General features: G+C 36.7%; 1 protein-coding gene across 3 annotated transcripts; it reads right to left on the bottom strand.

Annotated features, from left to right (window-relative positions):
- Positions 1-733: 733 nt before the first annotated feature.
- LOC135157329 (eukaryotic translation initiation factor 3 subunit H-like) lies at positions 734-18,226 on the bottom strand. 3 transcript variants are annotated; one of them, XR_010296334.1, is made up of 8 exons: positions 18,120-18,215; positions 12,708-12,864; positions 9,376-9,543; positions 7,654-7,753; positions 5,577-5,723; positions 4,087-4,222; positions 1,085-3,428; positions 734-985 (listed from the first exon to the last, which is right to left on the bottom strand). XR_010296334.1 is itself a non-coding variant. In XM_064112508.1 (7 exons), exons 1-7 carry the CDS (start codon positions 18,174-18,176, stop codon positions 3,210-3,212), a joined length of 984 nt encoding a protein of 327 aa, XP_063968578.1. In that variant the 5' UTR covers positions 18,177-18,226; the 3' UTR covers positions 734-3,209. The 3 variants fall into 3 exon arrangements, 2 of the variants coding, with proteins under 2 accessions (XP_063968578.1, XP_063968579.1); XM_064112508.1 differs by having other exon boundaries at positions 734-3,428; positions 18,120-18,226; XM_064112509.1 differs by lacking the exon at positions 18,120-18,215 and adding an exon at positions 15,156-15,214 and having other exon boundaries at positions 734-3,428; positions 12,708-12,898.
- Positions 18,227-19,379: the final 1,153 nt, after the last annotated feature.

The raw sequence follows: 19,379 nt of genomic DNA on the forward strand, positions 1-19,379 counted from the left end.
TCTATGCTAGTATCATTCAAACCAAATTATGTGAGCCTAGGTTAAGTCAAACTAAAGTTATTGCGTTCACAAGGAAAAGTTAACAGACAGACCAACGGACGGTCACCGAGCGTGATACCATAATACGTCCCGTCTAGGATAGGCGTATAAAAATAATGGAAACAAAAGTGAAAGAAATAGAGGGTATTTTATCGGTGATTGAGAGAATAATGTGAGTCGATAGAAGAGAACCAGGACCCCGTAACATAGAGCTCGGCTATTGATCGCGGGTTGATTTTAAGGATTGATCATACACAATAATCCATGCATTTTAATTGGAGAAATTTGCCCCGCGATCAATCACTAGGTTTTTTGTTACAGGGGCCTGTTGTAAAAATCAATGAGAGAGCCCAGGATAAGAACCAGGGGCCTAAGGGTGAAATGACAGAAGTAAAATAATAATCAATTCACCTAAGTTGCTCAAAAAAACCTGGAACTAAAAAAAGAGCCTGGAAAATCCCCAGTTGTTGCAATGTTGTAGATTCAGGTAGCAAGTCGCAAAAGTACCCCCTGAAAATTATATATTTTTTTTTTGCCTGGATATCAGTATGATAAAGACATAAAAAATCAAATTCCAACCAAAATTTCTTTATCTCAGAAATAGAACATAATAAAGTGAATGATTTTCATAGAAAGAATAAATCATACGTTTCTATCATTTGGGACACAAGATAAGCATGTGAAATCAGATTGATATTGTTTTTATGGATATCTTTATTCATTTTTGTTGAAATAACATTAATCTATGACTGAAATCTGTACAGATTCCAAGGTACATCCTACAATGAAGATTACTTCTCACGCTTCAAAAGACAGATCATTCTTTGGGTCCCCCATCACAAAGGGAGGCAATACATGTACATTCAAATCAAATTCAAACTGTGATTGATATCAGGGGCCCGTTTCATAAAGAGTTACACCTGTTGTAACTTTGCCATTATGGCAACTACTATGGCAACCTTGATTCTGATTGGCTGATGAGCCCTGTTACCATGGTAGTTGCCATAATGGCAAAGTAACGACAGTTGCAAGTCCTTTATGAAACGGGCCCCAAATTATGAAGTCATTCAGATCAATATCAGTTTGAGTTTAAATTCAATCTCTTGCATCACTTTGTAATACAGGGCCCTGAGGGGTATTTCACAAAGTATTTTGCCAATGACTTTCAATGACAAATTTGCCCACAGCCAATCGGATGCAAGGATTTCAATAGCCTATCATAGATGTCAGTGGATATTATCATCATCTTGCTCCATGAAACATTCCCCTGAATGCCTCATACTTTTTCTAATAGCATCCAATAGAATGGATTCTTATATAAATGGGCCCAGATTCACAAAAACCACAACAAACGACACTCTACCAGGCAATGTTATAAGCTACTTAAACCCTGCAATCGGATTGGCTGGGAGCAACTTTGTTGGAACTCAAGCACTTGTCATTGATAGGAAATTTGTTGTGAAAGGTGAAAAACAATTGCCAATTCAATATCATACAAATTCAAAGAGTCTACATGATTCAGATGGGATACTGTGTATGAGGGCCTACTTTCACAAAAGACAGCAAGTGTTATACTAACCAAAACTTTGATTTTAACCCATTGACTACAGTAGTCTGTAATTCCCATAGGTTTTGTACAGTGACCACCCAGTTCTAAGCAGGCAAGGGGTAAAATATGTTTACAGGACTGTCACAAATCTTTTTCCATGCCAAAATTCAGAGAAAATCAATGATCCTGCTGTGCTAATACATTGCATCTATGTAAATTACAGACAGTTTACTCTTTTACAGTTACACTCTTTTTTATTTGCTTCCTGTAACAGTTGTCGAGGAGTATGACACCCAGTCCCAATTTGACATTAGCAAGTTTTTGCAATCCCGATGGGCACGGATTCTATATACAACATAGAAAGTTTACTGAAAATGCTGTCAAATTACAATGAACAGCTGAGAGGCCTTTGTTGAAAATTGGCGAACCAAGACAGCTGATCGTCGTAAAATTCTGAGCTGACGAAAAAAAAAAAAATATCTCGTTCGTCCCGAGTCCAGGATGAAACTGCTGTTTTGATTCACTGATTTTCCGACAAAGACTGCTTCGTCATGAAGGGATTTTGACAATAGATTTTCTATATTGTAGAATACGTCCCCGTCGCGACTGAGAAAAATCACTAATCTCTTGTGTTTCTCACACAGTTATAAGCGATGAAATAAATACAACCCTTCCCAAATCAAAATCCTTCAAATAATTAAAAGGCCTGAGAAATGTGGTTTTTAAATTAATTTTCATGAATTGACATAAACTATCAGAAATCGTATGAGAAACACAAAGACAAACCTATCTTCCCAAAACGCGACCACAAACAACCAAAATGATACATGTTTCATGAACAGGAAAACTAGTCACTCTGGGTCCGATCGCATATGAGTTATTATCATGGCATCTTCGCCATCCAATGGTATCTTTCATGGAATCCTTGATGATTTTAATTGGCTGATGATCATTGTTACCATGGTAGTTACCATTGGAAGGCAAAGTTACCATAATAGTACCTTATATGCAAATGGGCCCTGGAACATGGAGATAGCAGGAAGAAAGAAGATACAGTTCTTTCTTTATGAAGAAGGTCCAGGAATACAAGGAAATGCAGAAGAAAAAAAATCACATTGAAGAAGGTATTGTGTTGAAGTGCATAAGCCATGAATAGCTTCCAGAAACTCTGGAACTGTGAATTGCTAGGTTTCCTTACAAGAGTCCTGAAACAGTATCTTTTGCCCTAATCAGGGGGTGGGTTCATGGACAAGGGGAAAAGGGGAAAAGAAGAACTATACCTCAGAACGAAGCCTTTGAATCAAGTTCACTAGCCACAAATAGCTTGCCGAAGCTCTGGGAATAAAAATTACTAGGTTTCCTTTACAAAAGTCCTGAAACAGTATCTTTTGCTCTTTCAGGGAAAGGGTTCAAGAACATAAAGAAAAGCGGAACAAAGTAACTGTATCTCATGATGAAGGTTTCCTTTAGAGCGTGTCAGCCGGTAACAGCTTGCAGAAACTGTGGGATGAAGATGGCTAGTTTTCCACAGAATTCCTAACACTGTTTCAAGCCATTTTTCATGCTATTGGGGGACAGACTCTGGGACATGGTGAAAAGCGAAGAAAAGGGACATTTTTTCTCATGAAGAGGGTTTTGGTTGAAGTGCGTCGGCCATAAATAGCTTGCCGAAGCTCTGGGACGAGAGGCGCTTGATCTCTGTGCAGTAGTTCTTCATCTGACCAGCCAGGAGCATGGTGTCCAGACGTGCAGGCATGGTGGGGGCTTTGAACATCTTGGTTAGATCTTCATCAGGCAGAGGGGCTTCTCCTCTCGCCTCCCTGGCTGCATTTTCCTGGTTCTGTGATGGAAGTGATGAAATATTAAAAACCCATAAAAAATGTCATAGTGGTAGTCAAAGAGTGAATCATATCAAGGCTTGGGGGAGTTTTGCTAAAGGATCTGTTGGATTTTTAATTCAATTCAATTCTTTATTTCATTTCCATTCAAACATGACACAAAGTAATATAAATTCATACACATTTAAGGATTGACATTATAAAGAAAAGCAGTATAAAAATAAAAGAGCAAATGGAAATGAAGGGGTCCAATAAAAGCAATAGTTGTTAAGTGTGGATCCCCCTTGAAAACATGAAAAATATAAAAAAATAGTTGGATACGAAATATGATGCATGTGTATCTGACAGTTACTATAAGAACTGTGATTCCAGCCAATCAAAATCAAGGAAAGCTGTTGGATCTGACAACTTGTCAGACAAAATATTGATGAGACGCTCTACAAGTCCCATCATCAATCCAATTGGGACCAAATGTACTGATGATAAAAAAAGCAATATTTTAACTGGAAATATGGTAATGAAAATGCTTAAATGCACAAAATGAAAATGCTTAAATGCACAAAAAGAAAATTGCCGACATCACGTTTTGTTAGTTGTTACCCTATAAACCCACCCAAGTTGAAAATTGAAAGTCTGTACGAGAACGAAAGGACACCTTACCCTTTTGTGTATGTGTTGTTGTCTGGCTGCGTTGGTCTTTGCCATATTACGCTGATAGCTGACAAATTTATTGGTGTCCTGCCACAGCTCATCCACCTGATCCATAAGTAGTTCTACGTTCTTCTCAAGAAGGGTCCTGAAATAAAATCAAATTTTAAAAATATAGGTAAATTTTGCCTTAGTTTAATCTACAGTGGTGCTCAAAAGTTAGTGAATCCCACCAGAAAATTAAATTAATTATATTTAAAGTGTTCAAGTTCTGCCTATGTTTTAGATATTCAGTTGTGAGGTCAGGTGATACATTACTTTGAGTAAGGTTTCTCTGGGCTCACTGAACATTGTAGTATTGTTGTTTACATTCAACACTCAGCATGAAGGAGTGTTTTTTGTGGTGGGGTTCCCTAACACTTGAGCACAACAGTACATGAACCACAGAAATCTGTTTGGCTCAGCAAAAAATCTACTTAGAAATAGAAGAGATATAAAATGCATGTTTTGTATAAACTAATCTAAAAAGATGCTTTGACTTGAGAGAATATTTGTTTTCTGGGGAGCATTTCATGAAAGGACTTGTGGAGGCGTTGTGGTCTAGTGATTAAGACTCTTGTCTTTCAATCTGAGGGATGTGGGTTCAATCCTAAGCCAATGCATGATTTCCTTCAGCAAGAAATTAACCCACAATGTGCCGCACTCAATCCAGGTGAGGTAAATTGGTACTAGCAGGAAGTAATTCCTCAAAAAGCTGTGCGCACGGGAATCTTTTGTCTGACAGTTACCATAGCTACAGTACTTTCTCGGCCAATCAAAATCAACGAAGGTTGTCAGATCTGACAACTTGTGAGACAAAAATGTTGATGAAATGCTCCCAAGGAATGCCAACTTATGCTAGTTTACCTGGTTGGTACACAAAATACAATTTTGAAAAAAAAAGAATAAAAAAATTATATTTAGAACTTCCTACATAACATTTTTTGAAGATGGTATATCTCTATGCACATCCATCAAAGAAATTTGACCGAAATCAGATGGACAATAAGGATTAACTTTCTAAATTTGTTATTTTTTTTACACTAATCTACTGCAGCTAGCGATCATTTTTGACAGTTGTCAAATGCATTGAATATTTTCATCTTATTGAAGATAATGCTGGGATTCGCTGAGGGCCGTCAGTCGAAAGCTGGTAGATGATTGTCATAACTTGTGAAATATTTTTATAATAATCATACTTCCTTATATAGTGCTCTACAGTAATGCAGAATTACATCGCTTTAGCAGAGTAGCTATTACACATGCTGCATTTTAAATAGTAAGTTTCTACCACTCACCTCACCTGGATAAGTGCAGCACAATGTGGGTAAATTTCCTGCTGAATGAAAACACACCATGGCTTGGAATCAAACCCAAGTCCCTCAGATTGAAAGATAAGAGTCATATCCACTAGACAACGATACCCCAACAATATATTTTAAAGAATAACAAATTTGACTTACCCTGTGGAGAGGCTAAGGAAGTTGTCGTCACCAGGCGTAGAAAGACCTTCGATCTCACAGATCTGTGTCTTCACCAAGTAAGAGTTCTTGATCGCGATGGGGATCTCTTCGAAGAGTTTGTCAAAACTAAGCCCTGATTTCCTGATGCTGTGAAGTGAGTGAAAGAAACAAAGAGATAAAGAGTGAACTCAAAACTTAAATTCAATTGGATAATCTAAAACTGTGTGGAAGTTGGCATTATGTCAGCAACTGCAAAAATATCATTTCTTCCCAATCAGAATATTCTGATTGGGAATGTTGACCAAAAATGAGTACAGTCAGACCGCAGGTCCCTATGCTAATGAGCAAAAAGGCCAGATTCATCCAAATCATCTCGTGGCTGAATCATCCTCCTTGCAAAATCTCGTGATTCGTGAGATTTTCTTTCTCAAAGAATTTACCTGTTTTAATCTCAAGCAGGGGTGTGAGTGGTCACAAATAAAAAGATCTGAAAAAAGCTGAAACTTGTAGAAAAAGCCTGAAATAGAAAGAGCTCCCATACTTTTTGTACAGAGGAAAGCCAAAAAGCCAAAAGCCAAAAAGCTGAAATTAAGCTGAAAATCAAAACGAAAAAATCTGAAAACAGATAAAAATCTGAACTCTCATCATACCCCTGATCTCAAGTTAAATGAAATATTATTGCACCATCAGATAGAGTAAATGTTATTCTTTCATACTGGTCATTTATTTTGTATACAATATTTTGATAAATAAGTAAATTTCTGGCCTGAAAATGTGCCTCAAAACTGAATTTTCTTCCTCTGTTTTCTTTTGCAAATTGTGCAAAACTTTTTATTTTGAGCCTCAATGATATATATACCACCATAAAGCTGAACTTCTGTACTTTCTCACAATGCCACTCTTGATATGCGGCACCTTTTAATCGGGTCAAGATCACACTTTTCCCACCAAGGTACAAGACGAGGTTTCAGAAATTTTGTACTTGCATGAAATCCAGAGTTCTGATTGGCTGGATAAGGTTTACAGAACAACAGGCCCGGGTAATTTGAGGAGATTACCACATGGGAAGTGTGACCATCCCATGAACCCAGGCACTGGAACCGTTGGAATTTGCCAGTGTGTGGTCTCTTTGACCAATCAGGGTGCAGTATTCTTGTTTTCAAGCTGCTTTATGTACTTGGCCTATGAAAAGTGTGATCTTGACCCGATTAAACCAATTCTTATTTTGAAACCTATACCATTTTAAAGCATACATATTCAGCTTTATCATGATCTAAAAATCATTTGGGCTCAAACAAACATAAAGTGTGAAAATAGCAGCTTTTGTCAGGTGAAAATAATTATTTTGCAGCATATTTTAGAACAAAATTTGAACCTATATTACAAAATCTTTGAATAAATTCAAACACATGACCTGAAAGAATGATTCTTCTTCTTTACAATGATACCAAAATCATGAAATTCGACGCACAATTAGAGCAGCAATGACCGAATGAAAAGAGGTGTTTTGGTCTGCATCAAGCTCATTAAATATGCAAAACATCTCAAGTCATGAATATCACTTGGATGAAAGAAGCCACTTTCTTGGGACCTGCCGTCTGACTGAGTAGAACATAGACAACTTGCAAAACAAGCAGGAAATTTCTGAGCACGAGTCAAATTTAGGAAGTTTAAGCTGTACATCAAGACCACTTTCTTTGAGTGAACGGTTTGCACAGAAAAACGGGCAGTTAGGATTAACTGGTGGGTCAGGGAAGGGTAGGGGGTTAATAAAAAATGAACCTCCGGGTCCTCCCCTCAAAGTTGCTGAAGTTTCACATTTTATATCTTTACATATATGAAATGCCCATCTATTTTCCATATTTTCTTTAAATTGTTTGATTTAGATGGAAACTATCAATAAAATGAAGAATATTCCCTTCTTTCTCGACTCTGAAAGATCGCTTTCAGTTGATGTCACACATGGAAGTCTACATGTGGGACCACAATATTGAGTCCCACATGTAGACTTTCACAGCGTTTTAAAAATGTTTTGACTATTTTTTTTTACCAGTCCCTAGTTTCAATCTGTTCTCACCTCTCTAATGTGAATTCCATATCCTGTGATACACTCATTGCCTGTTCTGTTAGCCGGTAAGCTTTGAGACTCAAACTGGACTTAGACGTCTTGACAGGATCTGCAAGGAACAAAATAAACAGAGGTTATACCTTGAGATCCATTATTACCACATTGCCATGTAAAATATGAATATAGCAAGTTAGGAAACATTCTTCTGATCTGATGTATCAAGCGGAATATCATAAATCATAATAGGTCTGGGAATCGCAAGTATCTTGCAACACCCTATTAGAGTCGCACTTAAATGCCTAGTTGCGTGCGCTATAAAAGGAATGACCGAATTGGTCAGGGGCCCATTGCAGAAAGAGTTGCAATCAATAGCAACTCTGATTTTCAACCAATCAATAGTGGGCAGTTGGGACTTGTGATTGATTTTTTGACTTGCGTTTAACCCTAAAATGGCCGGGGGGGGGGGGGGGGTTGAATCAACCCCCCCTCTACATTTTCTACATTTTTTTTGACCGCGCCACTCGCAGAGTTTATACTTTTAAGTCTCGCGCATCTTTTGAGACAAAATTTACGACGCCCGGGTACGCGGTTCCGAAATTACGCAACATTTTGTAAGTGCATGTCAGACCAAAAATTGTTCCAAAACGCGATTTTGTGTACAAAGTCAATGCAAATTGAGTTTTCTCATCTTATTCATAAAGATATGATTATTTTTACTTTAAACAGCTGAAAGCAATTGATTTTAGCATAATTATGCTTCAAAAAGGTTGTGCAATAAATCTGGTGAAAAAAACAAAGAAAAACAAAAGGTTGAAAAACAAAGAAATACATAAGAAATTCATAAAACAATAAAATACATAAGAAATTGATTTCCAAACCGAAGTTTTTTTCAATTGCCATTGTTAAGAATGCTACAAAGAATATTTTTAACCAAAAATTAGCATTCTAGGAGCTTTATTTAGTGAATTAGAGCAAAAAGTATGATTTATGCATTAATTAGCATAATTAATTCATATAAAATAAAATCTCATTATTTTGGAAAATTTTACCATACAGCCTTGTAGATTACATCGCACACTACCAGCGTGCAAATTTTTGCGGCGCTCGTGCGATCGACGGCCGAGATCTCAGGGGGGGGGGTTGAATCAACCCCCCCCCCCCCCCGGCCACAGAACAGCCAAAAAAGCCCTGCCTAGTTAGGGTTAAACGCAACTCTTTCTGCAACAGACCCCAGATCATGCCGAGAGGACGTGCACTACTGCGTATTAATCAATGAGATTGAGCGTTGCATACCTTATACGCATCGGCATACCTAAATCTTTGTGAAACAACCCCCTGGGGGCCATTTCATAAAGCTGTTCGTAAGTTAAGAGCGACATTAAGAACAACTGGTGAACCTTTCTTACGCGCGTAACCATCGCAAATGAATATACCATTTACTACAAGAAAGGATCACCAGTCGTTCTTAAAGTCATTCGTATCTTACAAACAGCTTTATGAAACACCAACCCGGTGTATTAGCGAGAAATCCTTCAGCAAAGACTACTTAGCCTCAGGCAATTGTCAGGACAGGGAAAAGTGAGAAATGGCTTTGCCATGTGCCACCATCTAGTTGCATTACATAACATATATATGCTGGTCAAATATTGCGTTGTACTCTCTTTGATTCATATCCGAATGTCGTCGAACACAGACAGCAAAATAAGCCTTCAAAATGTTAACGTGACCTACCATAAATAAGGACAACTGATTCTTCGATGGAGTGTTGGTAGTTGTACTGTGAATCTAGCAGTGCCTTGGTGAGGAATGTGCCATATTTTGTCGACTGGTACCACCCAACGTGGAGATGATCGATGTTCACGTGCCGTAAATTCCTCATCATTTCCATCTGATATTGGACTAAATGAAGGGATAAAAAGAGTAGAAAAGATGGTAAATGTTTCAAAAATCATTGAACTAATAACTGTTGACTACTGAACTGTTAATTTTCTATGGGTTTGATCAATACAAGACCCACTTGGTTTACAGGGTAATTATGATGATACAGCTATTGGGCGATTCCATTCATGTCGTACGGGACATTTCGACAGCAATTTCTACTTTCTATTAAAGCTGAATGCTTGAGCAATAAAACGTTCTTTTTTTGTCAATGATAAAGATATCTAGTGGGTATTTAATAGTTATGTGAAAATCTGATAACCAACAAAAAATGTCTGATTATGGGTGAATTGAAGGTGAAAATGTGATGTGTCGTACACGCAACATTTTCACCTCTAATTCACCATTGAACACAATATTTTTGTTGGTTGCCATTTTGTTTACATGACAACCGAGTAGTACTTTATTATTACCACAAAATAAATGGAAGTTCCTTGATTGTTTGGACAGCAGCTTGAAAAATGTTATGAAAATGGCTGATTTTTCTAGCATGGAATTGCCCTATTCCTGTACTATCTGGCCGACAATCCAGACTGAGGGTGGAGCTTTTGTTTCTCTCTTTATGAGTCTGACGCTGTTACGCAAAACTTCAGCAATCGATGCAGAATACAGCAAACTGTGGTTAAGAAGCAGCCACTGCCTATTCACTCCAGTGTTGCACTAGCTCCCGTTTTTCTTTTATCGACCAGGATTTGGTGCAGGTTTTCGCAACAAAAAACTGCCAGCGGACATTCTTTGATAAAAGAAAACACCAATGTACGCACGACTGGAGTGTACATGCAGTGGGCTGCTCGCAGTCAGTTTGTAGTCTTCTGCATCAGACACATTGCTGAGGTTTCACGTAACTGCATCAGGGTCCCCTAACTGCATAAAAGTTGCCATTATGGTAACTTTGCCATCCAATGGTAACAATGATCAACGACCAATCAGAATCAAGGATTCCATGCAAAGTTACCATTGCATGGTAGAGTTACCGTAATGGTAACTTTTATGCAACATGGCGCAGAGTCAATAAGGCAAAGATAAAGCTGCATCCTCCGCCTATATATTAAAGGACAAGTCCACCCCAACAAAAAGTTGATTTGACAAAAAAGAGAAAAATCCAACAAACATAACACTGAAAATTTCATCAAAATCGGATGTAAAATAAGAAAGTTATGACATGTTTCGCTTTATAATTTCATAAAACAGTTATATTCACATCCTGGTCGGTATGCAAATGTGGAGACTGATGACATCATCCACTCACTATTTCTTTTGTATTTTAGTATATAAAATATGGACTATTCCAATTTTCTCCCCGTTGTCCTGTGAAAAAAAGTTTTATTTCTCCCTGAACATGTTGAATTACCATTGCTTAACATTTTAAGGTTCAGTCAAGTTGGTCCTTATTGTCATATCATTAAAAATTGAAATATTGTAAAATTCAAACAATAAAAACAAAAGAAATAGTGAGTGAGGGTCATCATCGACTCTCTCATTTGCATGTCACTAAATTGTGCATATAACTGTTTTGTGAAAAATAAGCAAAACTTAAAATTGTCGTAACTTTCTTATATTACATCCGATTTTGATGAAATTTTCAGCGTTATGCTTGTCTGATTTTTCTCTATTGATTCAAATCAACATTTTTCTAGGTTGGACTTGACCTTTAAAGGCTATGTCCTATCTGGCATGTAAGGCAGTGCTCATCTCCTGTTCTCGAGCCCGAGGATGTGGACATGGCTACATGAAGAGGTAAGAAGAATTGGACCTCGCTACAGTAGTCCCCTAAATACATGTAGCATCATACATTTAACTTTTATTATTTCTTTGAAAATGTTGATCATCTGGGGTAACGTTGTGATAGCCCAAATGTGTCACAAGACATTCAATACTGATTTATTCAATTTCTTGGTAGCATAATGCCTTATGGAAGGATCAACAAATGGATATTTAGGAATGAACATTCAGTGTCCCTTCACCTCTAGTGTGCTAGACTAAAATGAGGGTTGAAGAGATGAACGAAGAATCAGTAATGATGTAATCTATAACAAATGACACATTAAGAATGAAGGAAAGAAAAATGAAAAATGAAGAGTGAAGAAAGATGAATGACAAATATCTTATTTCAAAAGGGTAGTTTTATCATGAAGCATCTTGTCAGCTATTTTCCCTAACAGGCATGATATTCCCCTCTGAAAAAAAAAAATCTGAAAAATAGCCAAGGGTCGCTAAGTCACCGCCGAAGTCCGAGGCGCCCCGGTTGGGGTTACAAGCTCTTGAATAGTAACGAAATCGAAAGTGATTTTTCAAGGTAAGTCTGCATGGTAGTTTTATCATTTGACTTAAGAAAGCATTAAAAGACAGCATGAGAATGTTCGTGGGCAAAGGATTTCCAGTTTAAAAAAATACAAATAAAGAAATAAAAAAAATAAAAATAATTTTTTGTTTTAAGAATGAAAAAAAAGGGGGAAAAAATCTGGAAAAAATATTAAAATATCGGAATTCCGATTTGAATCAGGAGAGTATCATGCCTGTCTTAACTAATTTGTTATGAGCCAATCAGATGCAAGGATTCTGAATAGCGTACAACAGTTGTCGGTGACAATCACTATTTCTATGTGAACTGCTCCCCACTATAAAGTTTAAACAGAATGAGCTCCAAGGTATGATGGTGGTCCCAAGTCTGCGCACCTAACGATATGAATGAAGATTTAACATGAATTTCTTTTTATTTCACAAAATCTTTCAGTTAATAATGTTCCTTATATTATCATAAGTTAGTGTACTAAATATCTCATTAAAATATGACAGAAATATAGGATTTTCTTGGAAGAAACCTTGGGCAGTCATTTTAAGATTGAAAAAAAAAAATGATACCCCATGTCTGCGCACCCATTCACTTTGCACACGATTTGAGGATTTTGATGAGAAAGGCTGCATTTCGAGGTTGTCACATGAAATGCCCTATATTCATTATTTTACCACCATTTTGAGTCGGATTTTTTAATGAATATCCTTCTATGTATTGCATGTATAAAGTCTGTGGTCGTCGCGCATCTTCTTTTACGAGAATCGTGCAGATACGTGAGTGCGCAGACAAGGGGGACTGCGCAGGCTTGGGGGTAACTTGCCATACTTACTTTCATCAAAATCTTCCTCATCTGCTTGCTTTGGGAACGGAAAACAATTTGTGATCTCTAGCGTGTCACCTTGGACGAGGCCGAGGAGGACTCCTTGTACCATCTCTCCATCACTGCCTCCTTCTTCTTCACAATGCTTGATGATCTTCAACACAACCTGCAGTTAAGATTGAGAAACAGAGAGATAAAGACTTTAATAAATATTTGGGACCCAATTTTTCAGGTACTTCTTGGTGGTTCTCATGTAAGATGCCCCAAGGAAGACCAGACTCTACACTTCATCAAGTTTTAAAATAGGCAGTCAAATATAAGCCTGAGTCGAATCGATTTTAAAATCGGTGTTCGATCGATGTGATCGAGCCCCGGTGCAGATTTTGCAAAATCGGTGCATCAAAAAAATAAATACAAATAGATCAAATACGTCGGCAGGCCGTTTCGTTTGGTTCACACAATCATAAAAATAAACAGTAATGTCTAACTTGACTACTACTTACCGGTACTTGATTTATATTCCCCGCAAAATTAAACCGATTGTGCAATTATGATGCCTAACAGCTATTCACTGTTAATTTGAAGTTTATTTCGATCAGAGTTCAAGTCTTACTCGTCTGCTCGTGCTGAGATAATTTATGCACGATGAATTCAGGCACGCATCCGTAACGTTGGGGAAGAACAATAGGAAACAAGATGGCGGCTTAAACATTGGGCAGGTCTCCTCCGTCTTTTCACAATTTTTTTCTAATTTTTCTTAATGAATTCTTGTTTAAAAATGAAATCGATAGCGTAGAAATGTCTGAAATGAAGTTGTATCCCATTTACATGATTTAGGGCTAGATCTATCACTATCAGAAGTAGAAATCTCGGGGGCAAAAGTTTCAGGTTTTTTTGGGCCAGGGTACATGCAGATGAATGGGAAGGAATTCCTGGCTAAGTGGAGAGTAAGTATCCTGGCTACCCGACAGGGCTCATCGATTTTTGTCTATATTTCTTAAAATATATAAAAAGAACTCTACCAAAATAAAGATTATTATTCTGTTTTCGCCTGAAATGCACCAAAACAGGAAGAATATAAACTTAAAAGGAAAAAAACAGTAGATTCTAACTAGTAGTAAGACTAGGGTGTCTGGAGAAAAAAATTATTTTTCTTATTTCAAGAAAATATCACATTTTCTTTGTGAATTTGAAGAGAAATGACCTTCAGACTGACAGAAATGTAACATTTTTGAAAAAAATCAAATTATTGGCTGCAAAAAAGAAGAATGAAATTGGGTAAATTTTCAGCATTTTTCTGCCATAGACTGTGTAGTTAAGAAATGGACACACACAAATCCAAATTTTTAGCTTCCGAGAGCTGTTATAAATTTATTATTAATGCCAAAAACTTGTCCATAAAGAGTCCAATAGGATTTTTTATGCTCTATCTGATGGTATGATTTTTATAAAGATTTGGAAACCAGATCACAAAGAAAAATTGCGACAAAGTGAAAAAAATTGAGCAAAACAGAAATTTCATTTTCCCATAGAAAACGCATGGAGAAATGGCAATTTCAACACACACAAAAACAAGGGTTTGCAATTTATCTCTAAATCCTTATTTAAAATGATCATATAAACTTGTCCTTACTGTCAGAAGAAGCCCCTGAATTTTCTCTTTCCATACATGCCAAACACAAGTTAATAATCAATTCAGATCACATTTTTCTAGTAGCCTGAACTTCCCCGAAAAAATGTGCCATATTTTCCCCTAAATTAGCCTGTTTTATGCTGACACTTAAGACCCACTCAAGGGTTCATTACCATCCTGCCTGTGGGGAATCTACAGGTAGCTCATAAATATCTATTGGCTAGTGCAAGTATTTTACAATTCACGATTATCATTGGCCGATTGAAGTTTTTTTTTTTTTTATAATTGGCACTGCTCATGATATCGTCGCCGTATCTCAGTTATACGCGTCTTGTAACTAGGCTAAGGAAATATGGCGACAAGATCATCGGTGAGTATCTGCTCATCTTCTTACATGATTTTCTTAATATTTTTACTTATTTTTCGTGTAAAAAAAACTTTATGAGTGCCTAATCATGGGGGGAAATTAACTTCTTTTCCATTTACAAAATTGTGTGATAAGCAAGTTAAACTGACAAATCAAGTAATTTGGAGCAACATTGTTTTCTCCAAAAACTCTCCTTTGTGTGGCCCAATGCCTTGCCGTGCCAGGCGTCTTGGGGAGTAAGCCTAACTTACGTATAGTAATAGTTAGGCCTATAGTAGAAATAATTTTACTCCCCAGACGCCCTTCCCCGAGCATGCCGTGACGCACTCATGGGATCAATGCATCTCGCGTGCGAAGGATTCATATGCACATGGTGCACGCGAATTTTTCACACCCTTTTTACTAAAATAACTATGCCATTCCTTCTAAAATAATGTTTCTAATTGTGCTATGACACTTACCGAACCATATGGATCGTTTCTTGTCTTCTCTTTGGTGTGTTTTTAAGAAAAAAAATGCATTTTCTCGTGATCTTCACGTAGATACCGCAGGGTCATTGTGGTTGTAAACTTTTGCTTAAAGAGGGCGCGCGATATTATTCACAAGATGTTTGTTTACGGTTCTGCAGCTTGTACTGCTAGCTGCATTTTAGACGCTCAGCATTATTTCCTCTTTCTGTTTTTTTTTTTTTGCTGTCAAGCGGTATTTTCTATTGTAGCGCCATCAGCGATGATGAAATGTAAAGAGTCGCCTTGAAATGAAGAAAAATTATGTCACATTAATTCGTTAGTTTGTTGACTATTTTTTTTCACTTTTTTCTTCTTCCTCATCTATGATCAAAGGTGAATACCTTTTTTTTATATCTGTTCTAAAAGCTGGACATTTTAAATATTTTGTTCAAGTAAATAAATCAACAGGATAGTAATCAAAATGCGATAGAGCTGCCCGAGCTGAAAATTCTGATACAAGGACTTGAAAATAAAACATTCTGAGCACTTTTTATAACCATGATGAGGAGACCTATATATATGTGTGTAAAGTTATACATGTACAACAGCTTTGGCAACTCTTTTATTTAAATATTGTAAAGAAATGGATGAAGAGAACAATGGAACATATATATATATATATATATATATATATATATATATATAAAATGCTTGATTTATTTACGCCTATATATATATATATATATATATATATATATATATTTATATATATATATATGTATATGAAATAAGCTAACACGAAAAAAATACGTTTTGGGGACTGTTAAATAAGAATTCATGAGTGGTATAGGTAACTATCTATTCTATTCTTGTTCGTTTTCTATTATTATTTGTGTGTTGTGTTTATTTTTCTTGAAGCACCAAAAGGTGGACATGTCCGCTAAGATATATTAACGAAGTCACCATTATTATCACAAGCTAACGGATCAATTAAAAAACGAGCGTGAAACGTGAGCTTCTTTTTTTCTTAATTCAGTCTTAACGATACTTTTTAATCATATTTTAAAGGTGAATCTCATGATTCAAAATGATAAATGCTTGTCGCACGGGCAGAAATAGCGGGACCAATAGTTATTTTCAATATTCCAAACTGCATTCTGGACGTTGTATAAGCGCCTTTGTATAACAATTAAAAGGGTAGGTCTATTTACCTTACAAATTATGCGAGCGCTGAACTTTTGGACATTTAAACCTCAACAAATGGACATTTTTAAAATATGAACAACATCATAAATGTCACTTACAAAAATGATGCCAGCGCGAAGCTCGCACTTAGAGTTTTTGATATTGATGACAGGACTGTATCTAAATGAAAAATAATGCGAGGGCATTTGCGCTTAAGATTTAAATTTGGGATTTGAAAAGTCCGACAGATTACCTATACTTTTAAAAGAGGAATGACCTCCAGAATTCAAGCGCGAAGCGCCAGTAGATTTATGTTGAAGTTTAGACCTAGAACAGGGACGTTGAACCTTTATAATCATGAAAAAGATGTTATTTTTATAAATAAAACATGGGAGTCTAATTTTGTTTTAGTGTTAATATTCAGATCTTCAAACTTGACATTTTCCTATCCCCTCCATTATCCCCTCTCCTTCTCCCTTTCCCCATTTTCGTTCTCCCTTCTTTTCTTCTCTCCCTTTCCCTTCCCTTTTTCGCTTTTCCTTTCCCTTCTTTTCTTTCCTTTCTCCCTCCCCTACTCTTTTCTCGCTCTTTCCATTTTTCTTTCCCTCTCCCTTCCCCTCTTCCTTTCTTTTGTTTTCTTTCTATTTTATGGTCTCCTTTTCCCTCTCTCTCCTCTACCTTTCCCCCTCCCTTTTCCTTTCCCTCTCCTTTTTTGTGCAAACATTAACACGAACATCTTGCTTCCTACACACACACACAAACGCCCGCACGTAATGCGAAACAATCGGGACATTATCATTTTGTTCATACATATATATGTATATTTTCTCAATGAACATTTTCATCTATTTAAAGCTTTGAAAATTATCAAACAATGATTCCATAGGCGAAATCTCAATGATCATTAGAAAGGTACTTTACCCATTTTCATTTTAATTTTTTTATGTCATTGTGATTATTCCATAAAAAGGCAACATATTTTGGATATAAAAATACGTGAAGGATATGTTCCTCTTCTGTTTTATACTTTAACAGAAAACATTTTGTTCAACCAAATTATGATTTGTATTTCCAAGTTCCATGTAATATTTTCATTGGAAAATCTCTTAAAGGTCAAGTGCACCCCAGAAAAAATTGTTTGAATAAATAGAGAACTATGTTGATTTTTGGTACAATTTCCTATTATGCGCCGACGACTTGCATGACTTGAATCGAGAATGTTCGATAGGAAAATTTCGCATTTCGATTGTTGTTTGCGTAATTTCCACCGCAGTACGAAGGATGACTAAGGACGGACCGAGCGAAGTATCCTGGTTGAGATTTGGAGGTAAGCGATAAAAACACTTTAATAAATAATTTATAATTGCTTTTTCAAATAAACTTGATCATACGATCAAGATTAACATAGTGGACAAATATTGAAAGGTTTGGCGTAGTTTAGTCCCTCACATTCGTGTGATGAATGAAAACGTCAAAATGCACTATGAAATCACATGTGTTGTGCGAGGTTAGTATACTAACCTCGCATGTTGTGTGAGTGGCCGTGACGTACAGTACTACGGTACAGTACAGACACATGACAGAAAGTGTGGTCCATTGATTGAGCAGGGAGACTGGAGAGTCATACGCACACATGTCTGTCGCGGGAAACATACGGCAAAATAAACAACGAATAAAACACACTTTCACTCGCCTGAATTGTTCAAAATCAATCAAGTTCCACTAATTAAAGTATAGTACATTGAAAACCAACAAAACAAAGCAAAATAAGTAAGGAAAATACATACCAAGCCGTCGATTTGTACTCTTGCCACCGGAGTCTCGAGTGTACTGTGTGTCGCCATTTTGAGAACTGCCAATTTGAAGATCGCGATTAAAATTAAAGGGGAAGTTCACCCTGAAGAAAAGTTTGTTGTAAAAATAGCAGAAAAATACAAAAAATATTGGTTAAGGTTTATGAAATGCATAAATTTCGTGATGACTGAAGGTACAGTAATAACCATTTTCAATTTTCCGAGAAAATTACATTCAAAAGTCTCTATCAGGGGCCGCGGAACGGTTTTCAAAGTGGGGGGGGGGGGGGCTGAGCCAAAAGTGGGGGGGGGGGGCTGACAATGCAAAAAATCACAACCGTATGGTCATTTTTACGTTTTTGTACATGGTTTTGGAAAAAAAAACCAGCCCCCCCCCCCCGCTTCCGCGGCCCCTGTCTATATAAATCTAAACAATTATCAATTATCATGGAATGTAGATGGCTAGCTCATCAAACGACTGAACGGAACGAGACAATTGTGTTAATATAGACGAACCTTTATTCTGTAAAAAACTTTTCTCAGATATATACTTTTTTAAAAGTGAAACACATTATATCAAATAGTGATAATATATCATACAAGGGATAAAAATAAGTGCGAACTGTAGATCAACTGAGATAAGTAAATTATTTGTTCACATGGGGCTTAAACATCCAATGTTCAAGCCAATGTGCCTCTCGCGAATTAGAGTTTTCATTATTCGTTTTAGCGAGATACACATCCTACCTATTCATAATTTTCATAATTGAAATTGTTTTAGCTCGCGCTACGCGCTCGCATCAATTATTTAATTATATTGTCATCCACTTCATGATTACAAAAAGTGCTTAGAACGTCGACCAGTTATCATATCAGGATATCAAAACAAGTTCAGCTGGCGCTTCGCGCTCGCATTATTTATTTGGTGAGAGGGGGTGAGATATCATCTTCATGACCCAGTGCAAACAGTTAACTTAACAGGTCCCTTTCTAAGTCAGTAGGGTGACTATATAGGGTCTACATAAAAAAAAGCTCGCGCTTCTCGTATACAAAACATATCGTTGCACTTCAATCAAACAGAAATCCTTCATTTGTGATTGAAGCCCTTTTTTTTTTTTTTTTTTTTTGCTTGTCAATTTTTTTTCTGATACGAAATCCTTCATTTGTGATTGAAGACCTTTTTTTTTTTTTTTTTTTTTTTTGCTTGTCAAATTAATTTTTTGGCGGACGGTTTTGCCCCCCACCCCCCCTGTG

Source organism: Lytechinus pictus, chromosome 17, assembly GCF_037042905.1.
Source record: "Lytechinus pictus isolate F3 Inbred chromosome 17, Lp3.0, whole genome shotgun sequence".
NCBI classification, from domain to species: domain Eukaryota; kingdom Metazoa; phylum Echinodermata; class Echinoidea; order Temnopleuroida; family Toxopneustidae; genus Lytechinus; species Lytechinus pictus.

Excerpts from the sequence above, each read along its gene's own strand:
- LOC135157329 (XM_064112508.1), bottom strand. The coding sequence starts at position 18,176 with ATGGCGACACACAGTACACTCGAGACTCCGGTGGCAAGAGTACAAATC. Across the intron at positions 12,865-18,119 it reads GAGTACAAATCGACGGCTTG|GTTGTGTTGAAGATCATCAA; the intron begins GTATGTATTTTC and ends TCTTAACTGCAG. Across the intron at positions 3,429-4,086 it reads AACAACACATACACAAAAGG|AACCAGGAAAATGCAGCCAG; the intron begins GTAAGGTGTCCT and ends CTTCCATCACAG.